Source organism: Rhinopithecus roxellana, chromosome 5, assembly GCF_007565055.1.
Source record: "Rhinopithecus roxellana isolate Shanxi Qingling chromosome 5, ASM756505v1, whole genome shotgun sequence".
NCBI classification, from domain to species: domain Eukaryota; kingdom Metazoa; phylum Chordata; class Mammalia; order Primates; family Cercopithecidae; genus Rhinopithecus; species Rhinopithecus roxellana.
The window spans coordinates 73,960,780-73,984,587 of record NC_044553.1 but is presented as its reverse complement, the minus strand read 5'-3'; the positions used below and the strand labels follow the sequence as shown (position 1 = coordinate 73,984,587).

General features: G+C 40.4%; 1 protein-coding gene across 6 annotated transcripts in view; it reads right to left on the bottom strand.

The window, feature by feature from the left end:
• The window catches only part of SLC12A6 (solute carrier family 12 member 6), a 108,743-nt gene that overhangs the window by 39,455 nt on the left and 45,480 nt on the right, over positions 1–23,808 (bottom strand). For 4 of the 6 annotated variants that reach the window (XM_030930090.1, XM_030930089.1, XM_010386311.2 and 1 more), the window contains one exon: positions 6,175–6,219. The exons of 1 other annotated variant lie outside the window; for it this stretch is intronic. In XM_030930090.1, the coding sequence (XP_030785950.1) occupies positions 6,175–6,219 (45 nt within the window). Of the gene's footprint in view, positions 1–5,275; positions 5,448–6,174; positions 6,220–23,808 lie in introns of those variants that run through there. One more of the 6 variants, XM_030930091.1, reaches the window with a different exon arrangement.

Sequence of the window (23,808 nt, the reverse complement as noted above, 5' to 3'; positions counted from 1 at the left end):
TTTTTTTTTTTTTTTGGTAATTCCTATAAATTGGTAGTTGAATCTAAAAGCTTAATCACATTCAGTACTTCTAGGAGGGTAGGGAGGAAAACTGCTTCACAGTGGTTTTATCATCTGCCAGGAGGTACACGTCATTGTCATCTGGTTGTCTTTCCTTTTGAGATAATAGCAATTGTTGATGAGTAATGCCTAGCTCCATTAATTTATGAGAGGTTACTAAATGGTAATATTCTCATTCTATTATTGTTCCTTCATTTATTAGCTGTATATATAAAGAGACATTTCCTTTAATCTACTATTTGATTACCAAGTGGTTCAGTTAAAAACAGGACAAATAATTCTTTCCCTTTACTGACTGGTTCTCAGAATAATTGGTTCACTAAATGCTCCAATGGTGACCAATTAGTTGTGGGTTTGGTTTTGTTTTGTTTTATTTTAGAGACAGGGTATCACTCTGTTGCCCAGGCTGAAGGAGTGCAGTGGCACCATCACAGCTTACTGTAGCCTCCAGAGTAGCTAGGACTATAGGTGTGTGCCACCATGCCTAGTTAATTATTTTTTGCTTCTTTGTAGAGATGGGTTCTTGCAATGTTGCCCAGTCTGCTCTTGAACCCCTGGCCTCAAGCAATCCTCCTACCTCCGTCCTCAGCCTCCTGAAGTGCTGGGACTACAGACATGAGCCATTGTGCCTGGTTAGTTTTTTAAATTATCATTATGAATTCATAAACTTAAATATTGGGTTTTTACTGTATTAGTCCTTTCTCATGCTGCTATGAAGAGATACCCGAAACTGGGTAATTTTTTTTTTTTTTTTTTTTTTTTTTTTTTTTTTTTGAGATGGAGTCTCGCTCTGTCGCCCGGGCTGGAGTGCAGTGGCCGGATCTCAGCTCACTGCAAGCTCCGCCTCCCGGGTTCACGCCATTCTCCTGCCTCAGCCTCCGGAGTAGCTGGGACTACAGGCGCCCGCCACCTCGCCCGGCTAGTTTTTTGTATTTTTTAGTAGAGACGGGGTTTCACCGTGTTAGCCAGGATGGCCTCGATCTCATGACCTCGTGATCCGCCCGTCTCGGCCTCCCAAAGTGCTGGGATTACAGGCTTGAGCCACCGCGCCCGGCCGAAACTGGGTAATTTATAAAGAAAAGAAGTTTGGCTGAGCACAGTGGCTCACACCTCTAATCCCAGCACTTTGGGAGGATGAGGCAGGTGGATCACTTGAGGCTCGGAGTTTGAGACTAGACTGGCCAACATGGGGAAACCCCATCTCCACTGAAAATACAAAGATTAGCCAGGTGTGGTGATGGGTGCCTGTAATCCCAGTTACTTGAGAGGCTGAGGAAGGAAAATCACTTGAACCTGGGAGACGGAGGTTGCAGTACGCCAAGATCATGCCACTTTAGTCCAGCCTGGGTGACAGAGCAAGACTCTGTCTCAAAAAACAAAACAAAAAACAAAAACAAAAAAAAAGAGAGAGAAAAGAGGTTTAACTGACTCAAAGTTCAGCACGGCTGGGGAATCCTCAGGAAACTTATAATCATGGTGGAAGGCCCCTCTTCAAAGGGCGGCAGGAGAGAGAATGAGTACAAGGAGGGGAAATGCGTGATGCTTATAAAACCATCAGCTCTTGTGAGACTCACTCACAATCATAAGAACAACATAGAGGAAACCGCCCCCATGATTCAGTTACCTCCCACAAAACGTGGGGATTATGGGAATTACACGTCAAGATGAGATTTGGGTGGGGACACAGCCAAACCATATCAGGTATGTTTCAAATCAAATGCTTTTCCAACATCTATTAAGATTATTATACGATATTTTTATTTTAATTTGTTAATATAATGAATTATATAAATTAACTTTCAACATTAAACCAACCATGGATATCTAGCAGAAACTCAACTTGATGATGGGGGTAATTTAAAAAAATATGTTGCTTGATTCAGATTGCAAATATTTTGTTCAGGATTGTAGATATGTTCCTAAGTAAGGTTGGCCTATACTTTTTTTTTTTAATCTCATATTGCCATTCTTAAGTTTTGGTTATCAAGGTTGCAAAAGCCTCAAAACTGAGGTAGTGGTTACTTGGTTTTCTATTCCTTATGAGAGACTGACTGCAGAAGACTGGAATTATTTTTCCTTGGATGCCTGATAAAACTTTTAATAATGCCAGGACCCATGGCTTGTTTGCTTGCTAGCTTTCTAAAAAAAATTTTAAGTGCAAAGCTACACACACACACACACACACACACACACACACACACACACACACACGGAAAAGTTCACCAATCACAGGTGTACAGCTTGATTCATTATTACAATAGCAGTTTCACCCTCCCATATATCTCCCCAGCCTGATCTTGAGTTTTGCAACAGATTTGATAAGTCAGTGGGAACAGTAGATACATTAAAATAACTGTGCCTTGTTGACAGTAAAAACATTTAGAAGGACTGGAAAGGGCTTTTATATATCCAATTCAACAGCAAAGGTCTGAAAGATGTTATTACAAATTCAATTAAGCAGGCAAGGCAACTGAACCGGTTTTTCACCTACCAGGCCAAATTAACCTAAACAAGGTTTTTAGGGAGAGCTGGGAAGATTTTCTTTTCTTTCTTTTTTTTTTTTTTTTTTTTTCGTTTGAGATAGAGTCTCACTCTGCCGCCCAGGCTGGAGTGCAGTGGTGCGATCTTGGCTCACTGCAACCTCCACCTCCTGGTTCAAGCGATTCTCCTGCCTAAGCCTCCTAAGTAGCTGGGATTACAGGCACCCACCACCATGCCCAGCCAATTTTTTTTATTTTTAGTAGAGACGGGGTTTCACCATCTTGGCCAGGCTGGTCTCGAACTCCTGACCTTGCAATCCACTTGCCTTGGCCTCCCAAAAGTGCTGGGATTACAGGCATGGTGAACCACTGCACTGTAAGCACTGCACTGAACCACAGCCGCAAGATTTTCATTCAAGCTTATAATGCCTTTTCTGAGTAACTTATGAGATGGTTAGAAAATACAACAAAAAAAACTTTCACTCTTTTGCAAACTCATGAATTTCTTTTAATAAACCAGACTTTTAAAGATTTTGAGGCTATAGCTAAAACACAGATACTTAAGACAGAAGATGATAGTTCTTCAGAGCATGAGAAAAAAGGAAAATATGATCTGACCCCATGAATCTAGGAGAGAGAACTCAGGCTGGCAGGATGGGCATACCTGATAATTTGGCTAGAAGACTGGATAAATCCTCAGGTTGGCTAACACTTGAATGCAACTGTAGGCTGCCAAATGAGATTAATGTTTGAAGTAGTCTCTTTGCAAATACTATTAGAATTTTTTGGCTAATAATGACTAATATAACTCTTCCTTCACAATCAAAGTTATTTCTTTTTACCTATAGTTCCCCAGGTATCCTTTACTGCAGGTGGTTAGCTGGGAACAAAATCCAGCTTAGTAATACTAGAACTGTATTCTTTTGACTGTCCACCTCATTAGCTAAGCTGCCTCCATTGTACATGTATTCCTGATGATAATGACCTATTCTCAAACATCTCTGCCTGTCATATATGTATCAGGGACAGAAGCACTTTCATAGTTTAGAGGAAAGATGTTCTTTTCACAGTCTGGCAAAATTTTTCAATGAAAGCTTAATAATTCCTGATCCAAATATAAAATTTTTATATACAGAAGACTAATTTTGAGCAACGTATAGAAACTATCCAATATAAAAGTATTAAAAAGTAGCCAGGAGTGGTGGCTCATGCCTGTAATCCCAGCACTTTGAGAGGCTATGGTGGGTGGATCACCTGAGGTCAGGAGTTTGAGACCAGCCTGACCAACATGGTAAAACCTTGTCTCTACTAAAAATACGAAAATTAGCCGGGCATGGTGACGTGTGCCTATAGTCCCAGCTACTCGGGAGGCTGAGGCCAGAGAATTGCTTGAATCCGAGAGGCAGAAGTCGCAGTGAGCCAAGATGGTGCCATCACACTTCATCCTGGGCTACAGTCGATCAAGACTCTGTCTCAAAAAAAAAAAAAAAAAAAAAAAACTACATCACACAGCCAGGACCTTAGTGATCAGATTTGTATATTTATGTCAAACCATTTACTTAACAAATATATACTGAGTGCCTAGGATGTCAGGTACTGTTTCAGCACATAAACTCACTAAAGGAATGAGGGCTATGGTCTCATAAACTCTTCTCATTAACTCAAGGACTATTCTAAGTCTTTAATGTAGAAAGAACGAAAAAGGAGTATCCCAGTTTCTTCAACTAATCCTCTGAAGTTTTTACTTTCCCTACTTTGGACTTTTTGATAGCTTATTTTTCCACAGCTGCTTTACACATATTATAGCTAAAAGCTCAGCAGTGATCAAAATAAGCCTCAAATCAAAGCATACACACACACACGAGTGTTAACATACTAAATAATATACCAAAAATTACTTAACCTCACTTATGCTGAAGGAAGTATAAATAAAAAACGAGAGATGCTATTTTTACCTATTAGCTAAATAAACTATTTTAAGATTAATAATACCTGTTTATTATTATTATAGGGAGTCAAGCATTACTCCATACTTGTGAGAGTTTAAGCTGATGTATCTTTTTAAAAATGTATATATCTTTTGAGTAAGGAATTCCACTGTTAGGAATTTACCCTACAAATATACTGGCATTAAGACTGCAGGATAATACAAAAAATTAGCCGGGTGTGGTGAGGGCACCTGTAGTCCCAGCTACTTGGGAGGCTGAGGCAGGAGAATGGCGTGAACCTGGGAGGTGGGGCTTGCAGCGAGCCAAGATGGTGCCACTGCACTCCAGCCTGGGTGACAGAGGAAGACTCTGTCTCACAAAAAAAAGAAAAAAAAAAAAAGACTGCAGGATATAAGGATAAGATATTCATTGCAACATAACTTACACAGTAACACACCTGGAAATAAATGCTCATGAGTAGGAAACTGGCTGAATAAAATTATAGTGCAGGTGCACAATGAAATACTCTTCCATCACAAAGGAATGAAGGGAATGAAGCAGATCTTTATGTACTAAAATGTCCAAGGTAAAATGTTAAGTAAAAAGAAGTGGTCTGTATAATACAAGAGTCCATTTACTATAACATCATTGATATAAAAAGGAAAAGATAGTCGTATATAATACAAAAATTTATAATTAAAAATTTCTAGAATTCCCAAAAAACTATCAACAGCAAGTACTTTTAAGAGGTGGAAGTGAGATGGTAAGAAGAAGGGATACTTTTACTTTCTTTGTATATATATATACCTTTTGTTTGAGCTGAATGCCTCATCAGAGTATGTTTCTTTTTATATTTTGAAAATTTATCAGTCCTGAGGTCTTGTGAAATTCTTGTCAAGGCTGGGCGCAGTGGCTCACGCCTGTAATCCCAGCGCTTTGGGAGGCCAAGGCGGGCGGACCACGAGGTCAGGAGATGGAGACCATCCTGGTTCCAACATGGTGAAACCCCGTCTCTACTAAAAATACAAAAATTGGCTGGGCGTGGTGGTACACACTTGTAATCCCAGCTACTTGGGAGGCTGAGGCAGAAGAATTGCTTGAACTTGGCAGGTGGAGGTTGCAGTGAGCTGAGATCACACCACTGCACTCCAGCCTGGTGACAGAGCGAGACACTGTCTCAAAAAAGAGAGAGATTGTCAAATTACACACTTACTTTAAAGAAGTGATACCCAGAGGAAGTAAATTCATTTCCATAACTTCTTTCATAGATAAGAAACTGGAACACCAAATTCTAAGGACTGCTTGAGGACATGCTGTTTATGAAGTACTTTCAATAATTAAAAAGGTGATCAAAAGGCCAAGAAAAGTCATAAAAAGGGAAAATTAGCTGCAAAGTCAGAGATATTATCAGGTATTATAATACCTTCTTTTCCAAATTATCTTTAAAAAATTCTAGTTCTTAGATTTTTTTTAACCATAGACCATGCAAAATTACTTTTTAATTTAACTGAGTCTTAGTAATCAATTACAGAAGTAGTTTCCTAAAACTTACCAAATTGGGAATAGAAACCTCAGGAAAAAAGTTGGTGGGTGGGAAGTAGAAAAGGAGAGGACAGAAAACAGAATCAGAGAAGGGAGTAATGTCTGTTAGGATAAACGAGTTAGGGTGACTTTGGATAGAGTCAGTCCCCACAGAAATACTATACCTAACAGTTGGCTGTGTTCCCCTGTGATGGAGTTCTGACTCGGGTCTGAAAAACAAACAATTGAAAAGAAAAGAAAAAAATGAATGATCAAAACAAATAATTTATTTAAAATCAGTAACAAAAGTCAACCAAGGAAATAAGAAAAAATTAAAAAAAACTTATGAAATATTAATGTGAAGATAATAACAAATAGAATGAACTAGTGTAAAGAATGATCACATTCCTCACAAAGTTAAATATAATTACCATCAGCAATGCCACTCCTAATTATACTTCCAAAATAATTGAAAACAGGGACTCAAACAGATACTTTACCACAAAGTTTATGGCAAAATTATTCACAATAGCCAAAAGGTTACCAGGTATACTTCTACAGATGAATGAATCAACAAAATGTAATATATATATACAACGGAAAATTATTCAGCTATAAAAATGAATGAAATTCTGACACATGTGACAACATGGATGAACCTTGAAAACATTATGCTAAGGAAAACAAACCAGACACAAAAAGATAAATGCATGACTCAATTTATATAAAATGTTGAGAAAGGGCAAATTTACAGAGATGGGAAGTAGATTAGAGGATACCAGGGGTTGGGTGGAGTAGGGTATGGAATGTTATTGCTTGAAGAATATAGCATTTTTGTTTGGGGTGATGAGGAATTCTGGAAACAGACAGTGGTAATGGGTGTACAACATTGTGAATGTAATTAATGCCACTGACTTGTACACTCAAACACAGTTAAAATGGTAACTTCTGTATTGTATATACTTTGCCACAATACAAAGTAAATTAAAAAAGTAGTAATCACACTAATTTGACCAAGCAATAGTTTCACAAAGTAGAAGGATGATTCAGGGCTGTGACATGAGTTATATTTTTAATGACAAAAGAACATTTTAATGACAAAAAAAAAACCAACTTATGGCTATAGCAGCTCAAAGTTAAGACATAAATAAAGCACTTACTACTATTAGCAGATATGTTCTAGTTTGACTTTAAGATACACTGACTAAATTGGCTTTCATAAATATCAATTTCTTTAGTAATCTGAAATAAGTGACAATAAGCCAAGTTCCTAATGCAAGAGATATTGACAATCATCATTTAACAGTCAACCACTTGCTTATTTTAAAGGTTTGAAAAGCACTAAGAGCTAAAAACAGAAAAGACTAAGTTCCACTTTCCTCAAAGACTAAATCTCTTGAGACACTGAGGATTCTGGCTTCCTTGAATGTGCCTGGGGTAAGAAAAATAATTGCAGACCAGGGCTTATGTGAACAATGGGAAAAAAAGTTACATCTTTATCTTCACTAACCTCTAACTGAAGTTTGGTATTTTCTACAGTTATGATGTATGCAACAGATTACATAAAAGTACCTGTGATTTTGTCTAACAATAAATCTCAGATATTTTTATACCACATTATTGCTGTTTTAGACAAAATTCAAATATCTTCCACAGTCTACATATATTTTACATATCATTTAATGAAATCTAACAATTTAAGCCTCCCAGACCGAAAGAAACAATTAGAATACTCAACAAATTCCAGTTTCTGATGTATACTGGAGTATACACTATATACTTTAATTAAGGAAGTAAAGTAGAAACCTGATTTCTACCATAAAAGTTTTAAATACTATTTGAACATTTAAAAATTTATTTTCAGGGGATTTTTTTCCCTTCATTTGGTTCGAAAAAGGGAAATGTGAAATGTTCCTATTCTAGAATATTTTCCCCAGACATACCAGCAAGTGAATTCCCAGTTTTTACTTTAAACTTATCTTACTGCCCATCTAAATAAAGGGTATCAGGGCTGGGTGCAGTGGCCCCTGCCTGTAATCCCAGCATTCTGGGGAGCTGAGGCCAGGAGTCTGAAACCAGCCTGAGCAACACAGAAAGACCGCATCTCTACAAAACATTTTAAAAGTTATGTAGGCATAGTGGCATGTGCACCTGTAGTCCCAGCTACTCAGGAGGCTTAGGCAAGAGGTTCCCTTGAACCCAAGAGTTAGAGGCCCCAGTGAGCTATGATGATACCACTGCACTCCAGCCGGGGTGACAGCAAGACCTTCTCTCTCCCCCAACCTCCCACCATATATATATATGTCGTTCTTGCACATAAGACAAAGTGTTCTGTAGTCACCCTCTCCCTTAGGAGAAAATTGGGCCCTATCATTATGGAGAAGCAAGTAGGTATGTGGCATGAAAAGAAGAGTACAGAAAGTATAATAGAATTTTAGAACTAGAAGAACCTTGGTCATCATCTAAATCTACTCCAGTGACTTTAGAGGAAAAGCTAGGGAAGGGTTATCACATCATCTATTTTTCTCTTTAAATCATACCAACACTTCTTCTTCAAGATTCTGATTCCCAGCTACAGTCACTAATACCTTGTATCTCTCAGGTGTGCAGGAACAGAAAAAGTTGAGAACCTCATATTTTAATGCTTATAGTTCTAAAAAAATTAATGCCTAGGTTAATCAGTGGCTAAGACACATCACACTACTGCCCAAAGAAAAGGGTTATAGTCTTGATGCTTTGACAACTTATGGTTTTGCTTCTCAATATTCTGTAATTCTAATTTTCTTGTTCTAAAACAAGGTATAATAGCCTAAACCAAGTTATTTGAAATTGCCAGGGAATATGGCCTACGAAAAGAAATAGGAAAACATCTCAAATAACTCTGGCAGACTAGGTATGGTTTTAGAGAGGAAAATATAAATGACTTTTCCTTTAAAAAGAACTAACTCAGCCGGGCGCAGCGGCTAATGCCTGTAATCCCAGCACTTTGGGAGGCCAAGGCGTGTGGATCACCTGAGATCAGGAGTTCGAGACCAGCCTGACCAACATGGTGAAACCCCGTCTCTACTAAAAATACAAAAATCAGCTGGGCGTGGTGGCATGCACCTGTAATCTCAGCTACTCCGGAGGCTGAGACAGGAGGATAGCTTGAACACAGAAGGCAGAGGATGCAGTGAGCCAAGACCACACCACTGCACTCCAGCCTGGGCAACAAGAGTGAAACTCCATCTCAAAAAAAAGAAAAAAATTAACTCCTCTCTTGTGTAATATACTTTCTTGCCTTCTGAGCTGTGCATATATGATGTATGTATACTCTTTGGACAAGCCAGTAGTCTTCCTTTGAACACCCTCCTATACTTCAGATGAGGAGAAACAAGTCTTTTTATTTTTTTTGAGATGAAGTCTTGCGTACTATTTTTTACTTATTTATTTATTTTTGAGACAGAATCTTGCTCTGTCACCAGGCTGGAGTGCAGTGGCGTGATCTCGGCTCACTGCAACCTCCACCTCCCGGGTTCAAGCAATTCTCTGCCTCATCCTCCTGAGCAGCTGGGATTACAGGTGGCCGCCACCATGCCTGGCTAATTTTTGTATTTTTAGTAGAGTTGGGGTTTCACCATGTTGGCCAGACTAGTCTTCAACTCCTGACCTCGTGATCCACCCGCCTCAACCTCCCAAAGTGCTGGGATTACAGGCGTGAGTCACTGTGCCCAGCCAGAAACAAGTCTTTTGTGTAGTTCCCTACAAGTTCAACTTAGATTTTTATTTTTCATTTATTATAATTGAAAAATTATGGGCAATCCTTGATATTTATTTAGTAATCTGAAGACTAACCTCCAAGAACTTGCAACTCTTTTATTAATATACACAAAAGCTAAAACAAGGCTGGGCAAGATTCCGTCTCAAAAAAAAAAAAAAAAAACCAAAGAACTAAAATAAAGGTCAATCTGGGAGTATATAGGCCCATGAAACCACTAGAATGAAACTAGTTTTGCCTGTAAAAATTACAATTGTTCAGTGGATTTAACTTGAAGGGCGTTTCTGGGTTTGCAATCCAAATTGTGCAGTCATCATGCTAACACTGCTGAGATATGTCTGCGCACCTTTCAATTGTTCTGTGTCTAAACTCCCCCATTTACCACTTTTCCTGACTATGTCATTGGTGAGGGCACACCCAAGTTTGCCCAAGACTGGGAGTTGTCCTAAAGATTACTCAAAATGACATTTATTTTAAAGAGATTATTTTCTCTAATAGGAACTATGTGCCAATAATGTCACTAGTTTTATCCTTTGATGGCCTTCATAAACAAAGCTACTCTTAGGACAAAATACAACCAAGTTATAATCAAAAGCCAGAGATACTCTATAAGTCAAAATGATAGATCAAATAAAAAATAGAAACTAGGTATCTATTAACAACAGGTAGATGTAATCAGAAAAATGAACTGAAGATATTTCCTTGTAACAGTAATGATATGGTAGTTTTACAAATAAGTACTTGCTCAATATATTTAACTTATCTTGGGTACATAGTAAAGAATGAAGATTTTAGTTTCCTGCCATGCACCTGGGAGAAGGGAGACAGAATGAAATGATGGTGGGTGGTACTCACTTGCAAAACTGCCTCTGTCAAGTTTTTCTGAAGAGCTTTATTATTTTCCTTAGTTTGCCAATTCTTTATGTTTCTACACTACCTCATAAAGGACAAAAATCCTTATTTTAATTTTTAATGTAATAAAAATATAGTTAAAAAAGATATATAGAGCCTACATATGCCAAAAAAAACCCTCTAAAGATCATTAAGCTAAAATGTGTACTTTAGTCCACACCATCTGCTACATAGTGGCTTGTGTAGACAGTTAACCACAACAGAATCAGCTGCGATAGTAGCATGGAACCACATACTGTACTTCATATACAGTGTATATTCCTTAGTGCAGAAGTACATATTCCTTAGTATATTAATAGAGATTTGGTGAGCAACGGTTTGGGGCAGGGATTGTAAGTAGACTTGTCAAGTCTATTCAATAGATAAGTTGACTGCTCTAAAGTGTGATTTCTCATACCCTTCATAATGTTAATGACTGCCTTAGCTAATCTCCAAAAGAAGAATAGAATATTCAGCATTCCTAAACACATTGGAAAACAATTCATTTTGTATCAAATACCTTGTATAGTTAGTGTCCTATGATACTAGGTTTGGGAAACCTGGAACTAATTCCTATCAATATACTAAGGCTAAAAGATAACTCCCCGGCTGGGCACAGTGCTTCGAGTCTGTACTTCTAGCTACTCAGGAGGCTGAAGCTGGAGGCTTACTTGAGGCCAGGAGTTTGAGGCCAGTCTGGGCAACACAGCAAGACCCCATCTCTTAAAAAGAAATAAAATTAGCTGGGTGTGGTGGCATGTGCCTGTCGTCCCAGCTACTCAGAAGGCTGAGGTGAGAGGATACTAGAAACCAGAAGTTCAAGGCTGCAATGAGCTATGATCACTCACTCACTCACTCATTCACTCAGCACTATTTCCATTAAATCAGTATTTTCAAAATTTGCTTGGTTAAAACAATCATGGGGTATTTGTTAAACTACAAATTTCTAGGTCACATAACTAACCCTAATGACTCAATTTTAAGGGAGGAGGCTGAGATTCTGTAGTTTTACCAAGTGCCTCAGATGGCTACTATAAAACTTCATTCGTTCAACCATTCTTCTGTTTCAATATCTGAGTGATTAATAAGTCCCTGTCATTTTTCTATGTGCTAGGGATAGAACATAAATAAGGAAAAGTTCCTTTTGTCATGCAGATACGGGAACATCAATAAGAAAAGAAAATTAATAGCTGGGCACAGTGGCTCATGCCTGTAATCCCAGCACTTTGGGAGGCCAAGGCGGGAGGATCCCCTGAGGTTGGGAGTTCGAGACCAGCCTGGCCAACATGGTGAAACCCTGTCTCTACTAAAAATACAAAAATCAGCCAGGCGTGGTGGCGGGTGCCTGTAATCCCAGCTGCTTGGGAGACTGAGGCAGGAGAATCACTTGAACCTAGGAGGCAGAGGCTGCAGTGACTGGAGACTGCACCATTACACTCCAACCTGGGTGACAAGAGCGAAATTCCATCTCAAAAAAATAAAAATAAAAATAGCAGAGAAAATTAATAATCAAGATAATTTCAGCTTATGGTGTTATAAAGAAAATAAAGAAGGGTGATTAGAGAGGCTATTTTTCACTGGGTGGACTGTCAGGACCTTTCTGAGGAGGTAACCCTTAAGGTGAGACTCGCATGAAAAGGAGCCAGACATATGAGGATCCTGAAAAGACTGATCAGGGCAGAGGAACAGCTGTGAAAAGACCCTAAGATGGGAATCAGCTTGGTATATTTAGGAAATATTAATGTAGCTAAAGCATAGTGAGTAAGTAACGAGGTGGTTTTTTTTTTTTTTTTTAAAGAGGGCAAATTAGGTACGCACTACATCTTGTAGTGCAGCACACTATCGTCAAGCGTGTGAATTTTACTCTGAAAATGATATAAAACAATTGAAAGGTTAGCAGGTTTTTTTGTTTTTAAACAGGTTCTTGCGCTGACATCAAGCTGGAGTGCAGTGATGCAATCATGGCTCACTACAGCCTCAACCTCCCAGGTTCACGTGATCTTCCCGCCTCAGCCCCCTCGTAGCTGGGATCACAGGCATGCACCACTACACCCAGCTAATTTTTTAATTTTTTTATGGAAACAGGATCTCCCTATGTTGCTCATGCTGGTCTTGGTCTCAAACTCCTGGGATCAAGCGATTCTCCTGCCTCAGACTCCCAGAATTACAGGTGTGAGCCATCATACCTGGCCAGCATAATTTTTTTAAAATGCAGGCTGCTGGTTTGAGAATGGATTGCAGGGGAGACCAAGAACAGAAATGGGGAAACCAGTTAGAAGTTTACTGAAGAAACCACAGAAAGACATGATAATGACTGTAGTGAAGCTGATGGAGGTAGGCAGGTTGATGACATCTTACGGAAAGAGAGCTCACAGGCTAGTCTTCAAAGATAATGTCCGTGTTACTTTCTTTTTTTTTTTGGAGACGGATTCCTGCTCTGTTGCCTAGGCAGGCGCCATCTCGGCTCACTGCAACCTCTGCCTCCCGGGTTCAAGCGATTCTCCTGCCTCAGCCTCTCGAGTACCTGGGATTACAGGCACCCGCCACCACGCCCAGCTAATTTTTGTATTTTTAGTAGAGACAGGGTTTCACCATGTTGGCCAGGCTGGTCTTGAACTCCTGACCCTGTGATCCACCTGCCTCGGCCTCCCAAAGTGCTGAGATTACAGGCATGAGCCATCATGCCTGGCCCATGTTACTTTCAAATCTGTAGCTCTTTCATTCATGTATTCAGTAAATATTTTTTGAGAACCTTCTACATGTGAAACACTATTCTAATTACTAGAAATGTAGTAACAAAATCCTTGCCATCAAGGAGCTTAAATTTTAGTGGAGAAAAGACCAACAAGTAACCTACGTCAACAGCAGTAAGTTATAACATGAACAAAAAAGCTGAGTAAGAGAATACAGAGGAATAGTGGGAGAGTGGTTTGTGTGCACACTTAGATACTCAGTCTGAAAGGCCTCTCAGATAATGTGACATCTGAGCAGAAAACTGAAGATATACAATTTTCTGCAGGATATTTCTGCATATTGTATATTTCTATACAAATATCTGCAGGAAGAACAGTTAGTGCTAAGCGAAGCAGGTATGTGTTGGCATGTTTGATGAATGGCAGCAAGGAGACCAGATGATCAGACAGAAATAAGCAAGTTGCAAGTGACAGGGAATAAAAGATGGATATACATGTTGGAGGAGGAAACAGATCACGTGAGCCCTTGAAGGATATCGTCAGGACTTTTGTTTTTCCTGTGAGATAAGAAGCCACTGAAAGGTTTTGATTTCTGTTTCTTGTTTTTTTTTTTGTTTTTTTTGAAACGGAGTCTCGCTCTGTCGCCCAAACTGGAGTGCAGTGGCCAGATCTCAGCTCACTGCAAGCTCCGCCTTTCGGGTTCACGCCATTCTCCTGCCTCAGCCTCCCGAGTAGCTGGGATTACAGGCGCCCGCCACCTTGCCCGGCTAGTTTTTTGTATTTTTTAGTAGAGATGGGGTTTCACCAGGTTAGCCAGGATGGTCTCGATCTCCTGACCTCGTGATCCGCCCGTCTCGGCCTCCCATAGTGCTGGGATTACAGGCTTGAGCCACCGCGCCCGGCCTGATTTCTGTTTTAACATGATCACAACAGCTATAGTCTGGAATGAACAGATTGCAGGGGCCTAGCAAATAAACAGAGAATCGTTAGAAGGCTTTTACAATGGTCCAAGGAAAGATAACAGTAGCACGGATCAGATCAGAAGTACTGGAGGTAATGAGACGTGGTCAGATGCTGGGTATGCTGACTAGCCTAGGTACGTTTCAAAGGAAGGACTGACAAGATTGGCATGCTGATGACTGGAAACAGAGCGGGAGAGAAAGAAAAGAGTCAAAGATCTTTCCACAGCAATTAGATGAACAGAGATGCCATTTACTAAGTTGGAGACTGACAGAGAGCTAGTAACCTAAATTAAAGGAACAGTGCTTATGATTTTTTTTTTTTTTTTCCCCAAGCCAGCCTAGTAGGTAATCCTGTGTAATGGAAAATCAGTGGGCTGGGTTTTTAAATTAGGTGTGAGGTCTCCATGTACCCACCAAATGGTAGTAAGTAAGAATTCATTTAAAGACGTGGAAGCAATCCAAATGTCCACCGATGGATGAATAAACAAAATGTGTGTTTTACATATATATATATATATATATACATACACACACACACACACACACAATGGAATATTATTCAGACTTTAAAAAGGAAATTCAGACACATGCTACAACATGGATGAATCTTGACAGCAATACACTAAATGAAATAAGCTAGTCATACAAAGGCAAATAACATATGATTCCACTTATATTAATTATCTAAAGTAGTCAATAGAAACTGAAAACAGAATGGTGGTTAACGGGGGGTAGGGAGTGGAAAATGGAGAGTTGTTCATTGGGTATGGAATTTCAGTTTTGGAAAATGAAAAAGTTCTGGAGATCTGCACAATGGAAATACTCTTAACACTACTGAACTATACACTAAAAAATGATTAAGATGCCAAGTTTTATTGCTTTTTTTTTTCTTTTTTGAGACGGTCTTGCTGTGACACCCAGGCTGGAGTGCAGCAGCACGATCTCAGTTCACTGCAACCTCCGCCTCCCGGGTTCAAGTCATTCTCCCGCCTCAGCCTCCCGAGTAGCTGGGATTACAGGCACATGCCACCATGCTCAACTGATTTTTTTGTATTTTTAGTAGACATGGGTTTCACCATATTGTCCACGCTGACCTCAAACTCCTTACCTCAAGTGATCTGCCCACCTCGGCCTCCCAAAGTGCTGGGATTACAGGTGTGAGCCACTATGCCTGGCCTTATGCTATTTTTTTAAGCCACAATTTAAAAAATTGTATTTGACTCCATAGGCTTTCGGCAAATACATTGTGGTCTTCATTAGTAGCATTCATAAGTCTAAAATGAGAGCTCGATTTTCCATTTTTAAAATTTCCCTGGCTGGGCATGGTGGCTCACGCCTGTAATCCCAGCACTTTGGGAGGCTGAGGTGGGTAGATCACTTGAGGTCAGGAGTTTGAGACCAGACTGGCCAGCATGGTGAAACCCCATCTCTACTAAAAATACAAAAAATTAGCTGGATGTGGGGACAGGTGCCTGTAATCCCAGCTGCTTGGGAGGCTGAGGCAGGAGAATCGCTTGAACCTGGCAGGCGGAGGTTGCAGTGAGCCAAGATCGCATGCCACTGCATTCTAGACAGAGCGAGACTCCGTCTTAAAAAAAAAAAATTTCCTATGTGTATTAATTATCCAGCAACCTTATCTCCTAATCCACAAGATAATACGTGCTCATACTATGCTTCCAAAGAGGACAAATCATAAAGCTTAAATATTGACGCCCAGTGCAGCTACAGAAATTACTTATAACAACTTGCTTGAAAAAAGCCAATGAGGAAGTAAAACAAAGCAAATGCCAAAGCAAGATATGTGTTTTTGTTTGTTTTTATACTTTAAAACTTTAAGTTCTGGGTTACATGTGCAGAATGTGCAGTTTTGTTACGTAGATACACAAGTGCCATGGTGGTTTGCTGTACCCATCAACCCGTCACCTACATTAGGTATTTCTCCTAATGTTATCCCTCCCCTATCCCCAAACCCCTACAGACCCTGGTATGTGATGTTCCCCTCTCTGTGTCCATACGTTCTCATTGTTCAATTCCCACTTATGAGTGAGAACATGTGGGGTTTGGTTTTCTGATCTTGTGACAGTTTGCTGAGAATGATGGTTTCCAGCTTCATCCATGTTCCTGCAAAGGACATGAACTCATCCTTTTTTATGGCTGTATAGCATTCCATTCGTATATGGGTGCACACGTGTCACATTTTCTTAATCTAGTCTATCACTGATGGACATTTGGGTTGGTTCCAAGTCTTTGCTATTGTGAACAGTGCCACAATAAACATACATGTGCATGTGTCTTTATAGTAGCATGATTTATCATACTTTGGGTATATGCCCAGAGTTGGGATTGCTGGGTCAAATGGTATTTCTAGTTCATTTCTAGTTCTAGATCCTTGAGGAATCACCACACTGTATTCCACAATGGTTGAACTAATTTACACTCCCACCAATAGTGTAAAAGTGTTCCTATTTTTCCACAACCTCTCCAACATGTGTTCTTTCCTTACATTTTAACAGCTGCCATTCTAACTGGCGTGAGATGGTATCTCATTGTGGTTTTGATTTGCATTTCTCTAATGACCAGTGATGATGAGCATTTTTTTACATACCTCTTGGCTGCATAAATGTCTTCTTCTGAGAATTGTCTGTTCATATCCTTTGCCCAGTTTTTGATGGGGTTGTTTGCTTTTTTCCGGTAAATGTGTTTCTTTGTAGATTCTAGATATTAGCCCTTTGTCAGATGGATAGATAGCAAAAATTTTCTCCCATTCTGTAGGCTGCCTGTTCATTCTGATAATAGTTTCTTTTGCTGTGCAGAAGCTCTTTAGTTTAATTAGATCCCACTGGTCAATTTTGGCTTTTGTTGTCATCGCTTTTGGTGTTTTAGACATGAAGTCTCTGTGCATGCCTGTGTCCTGAATGGTATTGCCCAGGTTTTCTTCTAGGATTTTTGTGGTCCTAGGTCTTATGTTTAAGTCTTTGATCTATCTTGAGTTGATTTTTGTATGAGGTGTAAGGAAGGGGTCCAGTTTCAGTTTTCTACATATGGATAGCCAGTTTTCCCAACACCATTTATTAAACAGGGAATCCTTTCCCCGTTGCTTGTTTTTGCCAGGTTTGTCAAAGACCAGATGGTGGTAGATGTGTGGTGTTATTTTGGAGGCCTCTGTTCTGTTCCATTGGTCTATATGTCTGTCATGGTACCAGTATCATGCTGTTTGGTACTGTAGCCTTGTGGTAAAGTTTGAAGTCGGGTAAGTTGATGTCTCCAGCTTTGTTCTTCTTGCACAGGATTGTCTTGACTATGTGGGCTCTTTTTTGGTTCCATATGAAGTTTAGTTTTTTTCCAATTCTGTGAAGAAAGTCATTGGTAGCTTCATGGGGATGGCACTGAATCTATAATTTACCTTGGGCAGTATGGCCATTTTCATGACACTGATTCTTCATATTCATGAGCATGAAATGTTCTTCCATTTGTTTGTGTCCTCTTTTATTTTGTTGAGCAGTGGTTTGTAGTTCTCCTTGAAGAGGTCCTTCACATCCCTTGTAAGTTGGATTCTTAGGTATTTTATTCTCTTTGTAGCAATTGTGAATGGGAGTTCACTCATGATTCGGCTCTGTTTGTCTGTTGTTGGTGTATGGGAATGCTTGTAATTTTTGCACATTGATTTTGTACCCTGAGACTTTGCTGATGTTGCTTATCAGCTTAAGGAGATTTTGGGCTGAGATGACGGGGTTTTCTAAATATTCAATCATGTCATCTGCAAACAGGGACAGTTTGACTTCCTCTTTTCCTAATTGAATACCCTTTCTTTGTTTCTTTCTCTTGCCTGATTGCCCTGGCCAGAACTTCCAAGGCTGTGTTGAATAGGAGTGGTGAGGGAGGGCATCCCTGTCTTGTGCCAGTTTTCAAAGGGAATGCTTCCAGTTTTTGCCCATTCAGTATGATATTGGCTGTGGGATTGCCATAAATAGGTCTTATTATTTTGAGATATGTTCCATCAATACCTAGTTTATTGAGAGTTTTTAGCATGAAAGGCTGTTGAATTTTGTCGAAGGTCTTTTCTGCATCTATTGAGATAATCGTGTGTTTTTTGTCGTTGTTTCTGTTTACATGATGGATTACATTTATTGATTTGCCTATGTTGAACCAGCCTTGCATCCCAGGTATGAAGTCAACTTGATCATGGTGGATAAGTTTTCTGATGTGCTGCTGGATTTGGTTTGCCAGTATTTTATTTAGGATTTCTGCATCGATCTTCATCAGGGATATTGGTCTAAAATTCTCTTTTTTTTTGTTGTGTCTCTGCCAGGCTTTGGTATCAGGATGATGCTGGCCTCATAAAATGAGTTAGGGAGGATTCCCTCTTTTTCTATTAATCGAATAGTTTCAGAAGGAATGGTACCAGCTCCTCTTTATACCTCTGGTAGAATTCCACTGTGAATCCGTCTGGTCCTGGACCTTTTTTTTTTTTTTGGTTGGTAAGTTATTAATTATTGCCTCAATTTCAGAACCTGTTATTGGTCTATTCAGAGATTCAACTTCTTCCTGGTTTAGTCTTGGAAGGGTGTATGTATCCAGGAATGTATCCATTTCTTCTAGATTTTCTAGTGTATTTGCATAGAGGTGTTTATAGTATTCTCTGATGGTAGTTTGTATTTCTGTGGGGTCCATGGTGATCTCCCCTTTATCATTTTTATTGTGCCTATTTGATTCTTCTCTCTTTTCTTCTTTATTAGTCTTGCTAGCGGTCTGTCAATTTTGTTGATCTTTTCAAAAAACCAGCTCCTGGATTCATTGATTTTTTTGAAGGATTTTTGTTCTCTTTTGTCTATCTCCTTCAGTTTTTCTCTGATCTTAGTTATTTCTTGTTTTCTGCTGGCTTTTGAATTTGTTTGCTCTTGCCTCTCTAGTTCTTTTAATTGCGATGTTAGGGTGTTGATTTTAGATCTCTCCTGCTTTCTCTTGTGGGCATTTAGTGCTATAAATTTCCCTCTACACACTGCTTAAAATGTGTCCCAGAGATTCTGGTATGTTATGTCTTTGTTCTCATTGGTTTCAAAGAACATCTTTATTTCTGCCTTCATTTCGTTATTTACCCAGTAGTCATTCAGGAGAAGGCTGTTAATTTTCCATGTAGTTGTGTGGTTTTGAGGGAGTTTATTAATCCTGAGTTCTAATTTGATTGCACTGTGGTTTGAGAGAGAGTCTGTTGTGATTTCTGTTCTTTTACATTTGCTGAGGAGTGCTTTACTTCTAGCTATGTGGTCAATTTTAGAATAAGTGCTGTGTGGTGCTGAGAAGAATGTATGTTCTGTTGATTTGGGGTGGAGAGTTCTGTAGATGTCTATTAGGTCCTCTTGGTCCACAGCTGAGTTCAAGTCCTGGACAACCTTGTTAATTTTCTGTCTTGTCGATCTAATATTGACAGTGGACTGTTAAAGTATCCCATTGTTACTGTGTGGGAGTCTAAGTCTCTTTGTAAGTCTCTAATAACTTGCTTTATGAATCTGGATGCTCCTGTATTGAGTGCATATCTATTTAAGATAGTTAGCTCTTCTTGTTGAATTGATTCCTTTACCATTATGTAACGGCCTTGTCTCTTTTGATCTCTGTTGTTTCAAAGTCTGTTTTATCACAGATTAGGACTGCAAGCCCTGCTTTTTTTTTTTTTTTTTTTTTTTTTGCTTTGCTTTCCATTTCCTTGGTAGATCTTCCTCCATCCCTTTATTTTGAGCCTATGTGTGTCTCTGCATGTGAGATGGGTCTCCTGAATACAGCACACCGATGGGTCTTGACTCTTTATCCAATTTGCCAGTCTGTGTCTTTTAATTGGGGCATTTAACCTATTTACATTTAAGGTTAATACTATTATGTGTGAATTGGATCCTGTGATTATGATGCTAGCTGGTTTTTTCACCTGTTAATTGATGTAGTTTCTTCATAGTATTGATGGTCTTTACAATTTGGCATGTGTTTACATGTCTGGTACTGGTTGTTCCTATCCATGTTTAGTGCTTCCTTCAGGAGCTCTTGTAAGACAGGCCTGGTGGTGACAAAATCTCTTAGCATTTGCTGGTCTGTAAAGGATTTTATTTCTCCTTCACTTATGAAGCTTAGTTTGGCTGGATATGAAATTCTGGGTTGAAAATTCTTTTAAGAATGTTGAATATTGGCCCCACCCTCTTCTGGCTTGTAGGGTTTCTGCAGAGGGATCTGCTGTTAGTCTGATGGGCTTCCCTTTGTGGGTAACCTGACCTTTCTCTCTGGCTGCCCTTACCATTTTTCCCTTCATTTCAACCTTGGTGAATCTGACAATTAAGTGTCTTGGGGTTGCTCTTTTTGAGGAATATCTTTGTGGTGTTCTCTGTATTTCCTGAATTTGAATGTTGGCCTACCTTGCTAGGTTGGGGAAGTTCTTCTGAATAATATCCTGAAGAGTGTTTTCTAACTTGGTTTCATTCTCCCTGTCACTTTCAGGTACACCAATCAAATGTAGATTTGGTCTTTTCATGTAGTCCCATATTTCTTGGAGGCTTTGTTCATTTCTTTTCACTCTTTTTTCTCTAATCTTGTCTTGCTTTATTAATTTGATCTTCAAGCACTGATATCCTTCCTTCTGCTTGATTGAATCAGCTATTGAAGCTTGTGTATGCTTCACGAAGTTCTCCTACTGTGATTTTCAGCTCCATTGTGTCATTTAAGCTCTTCTCTACACTGCTTATACTAGTTAACCATTTGTCCTACCTTTTTTAAAGGTTTTTAGCTTCCTTGTGATGGGTGAGAACATGCTCCTTTAGCTTGGAAAAGTTTGTTATTACCGACCTTCTGAAGTCTACTTCTGTCAACCTGTCAAACTCACTCTCCATACAGTTTTGCTCCCTTGCTGGTGAGGAGTTGTGTTCCTTTGGAGGAGAAGAGGCATTTTCTGCTCTGGTTTCTCCCCATCTTTGTGGTTTTATCTACCTCTGGTCTTTAATGTTGGTGACTTACAGATGGGGTTTTGATGTGGATGTCCTTTTTGTTGATGATGATGCTATTCCTTTCTGTTTGTAAGTTTTCCTTCTAACAGGCCCCTCAGCTGCAGGTCTGTTGGAGTTTGCTGGAGGTCCACTCCACACGCTGTTTGCCTGGGTATCACCAGCGGTGGTTGCAGAACAGCAAATATTGCTGCCTGATCCTTCCTCTGGAAGCTTCGTCCCAGAGGGGAACCAGCCTGTATGAGGTGTCTGTCAGCCCCTACTGTCTCCCAGTCAGGCTACACAGTGGTCAGGGAACCACCTGAGGAGGCAGTCTGTTCCTTACCAGAGCTCAAATGCCATGCTGGGAGAACCACTGCTCTTCAGAGCTGTCCAGCAGGGTGTTTAAGTCTGGAGAAGCTGTCTGCTGCCTTTTGTTCAGATAAGCCCTGCCCCCAGAGGTAGAATCTGGAGAAGCAGTAGGCCTTGCTGAGCTACGGTGTGCTCTGCCCAGTTGGAGCTTCCCTGCCGCTTTGTTTACACTGTTAGCATAGAACTGCCTACTCAAGCCTCACCAGTGGTGGACACCCCTCCCCCCACCAAGCTCCCACATCCCAGGTCAATCTCAGGCTGCTCTGCAAGGCTCTGTGGGTGTGGGACCTGCTGAGCCAGGTATGGGAGGGGATCTCCTGGTCTGCCGGTTGTGAAGACTGTGGGAAAAGAGCAGTATTTGGGCAGGATTATATCGCTTCTCCAAGCACAGTCACTCATGGCTTCCCTTGGCTAGGAAAGGGAAATTCCCCGACCTCTTGTGCTTCCTGGGTGAGGCGATGCCCCACCCTGCTTCAGCTTGCCCTCTGTGGGCTGCACCCGATGTCCAACCAGTCGAGTGAGATGAACCAGGTATCTCAGATGGAAATGCAGAAATCACCCCTCTTCTGTGTTGATCTTGCTGGGAGTTGTAGAACGGAGCTGTTTCTATTCAGCCATCTTGGAAGTGACTCCTTAAGATATGTGTTTTTTAAAAAATCTCAATTGAGTTCTGAAATGGCTTTAAGGATACAGCAATTAAGCAAAACAGGGAAATTAGTAAAATGTAGTCAAAGTAATTCTATCCATTGCTGTCAGGACTGATAGGTTTTTATTTTATTTAATTAATTTATTTATTTTTGAGATGGAGTCTCACTCTGTTGCCCAGGCTGGAGTGCAGTGGCTCAGTCTCAGATCACTGCACCCTCTACCTCCTGGGTTCAAGCAATTCTCCTGCTTCACCCTCCCAAGTAGCTGAGATTACAGGTACCCACCGCCACATCCAGCTAATTTTTGTATTTTTAGTAGAGATGGGGTTTTGCCATGTTGGCTAGGCTGGTCTTGAAATCCTGACCTTAGATCATCTGTCTGCCCTGGCTTCCCAAAGTGCTGAGATTACAGGCGTGAGCCACCGCACCTGGCCTATTTTATTTTTTTGAGACAAAGTCTCGCTCTGAGGCCCAGGCAGGAGTACAATGGCACGATCTCAGCTCACTGCAGCCTAAACCTCCCAGGCCCAAGTAATGCTCTGGCCTAAGCCTTCCCAGTAGCTGGGACTACAGGCATGTGCCGTCACAGCTTGCTAATTAAAAAAAATTTTTTTTGTAGAGACAAGGTCTCCCTATGTTGCCCAGGCTGGCCACAAACTCCTGTTCTCAAGTAATCCTCCTGCCTCAGTCTCTGAAGTGTTGGGATTAGAGATGTGAGCCACCATGCCCGGCCAGGGCTGATAGGTAATTTTAAAAGCTGGTTGAAATAAAGAACCACACACACACACACACACACACACACACACACACGTGGCTCATACATTAATATTTCAACATAAAAGTGTATAAACTTGCAAATGTGTATTAATTCACCAATCATTTTGTAAAAGTGATACAATTATGCAGATTGAATTTATTCACTTTCTTTCTTGTGTAAATTACACCCATAAGGCATAAGCCTGTGATTTCCACCTTTGGTTTAGATACTTATGAAGCAATATCTATATTCTTGTCAAAGCTTTGGCATTCCCTCCACTCCCAACTCTTTTACAGGTCTCTTGTCCACTGCTGATTTAAATACTTCCCCCCACCCCCACCCTGAGATGGAGTTTTGCTCTGTCACCCAGGCTGGAGTGCGGTGGTGCGATCATGGCTCACTGCAACCTCCACCTCCCTGGTTCAAGCAATTCTCCTGCCTCAGCCTCCCGAGTAGATGGGATCATAGGCATGCACCACCACGCCAGGCTAATTTTTGTTAGAGACGGGGGTTTCACCATGTTGGCCAGGCTGGTCTCGAACTCCTGACCTCGTGATTCGCCCACCTTGGCCTCCCAAAGTGCTGGGATTACAGTTGTGAGCCACTGCACCCAGCCCTAAATACCTTTTTTTTTTTTTTTTTTTTTTTGAGACGGAGTCTTGCTCTGTCACCCAGGCTGGAGTGCAGTGGCCAGATCTCAGCTCACTGCAATCTCCGCCTCCCGGTTTCACGCCATTCTCCTGCCTCAGCCTCCCCGAGCAGCTGGGACTACAGGTGCCCGCCA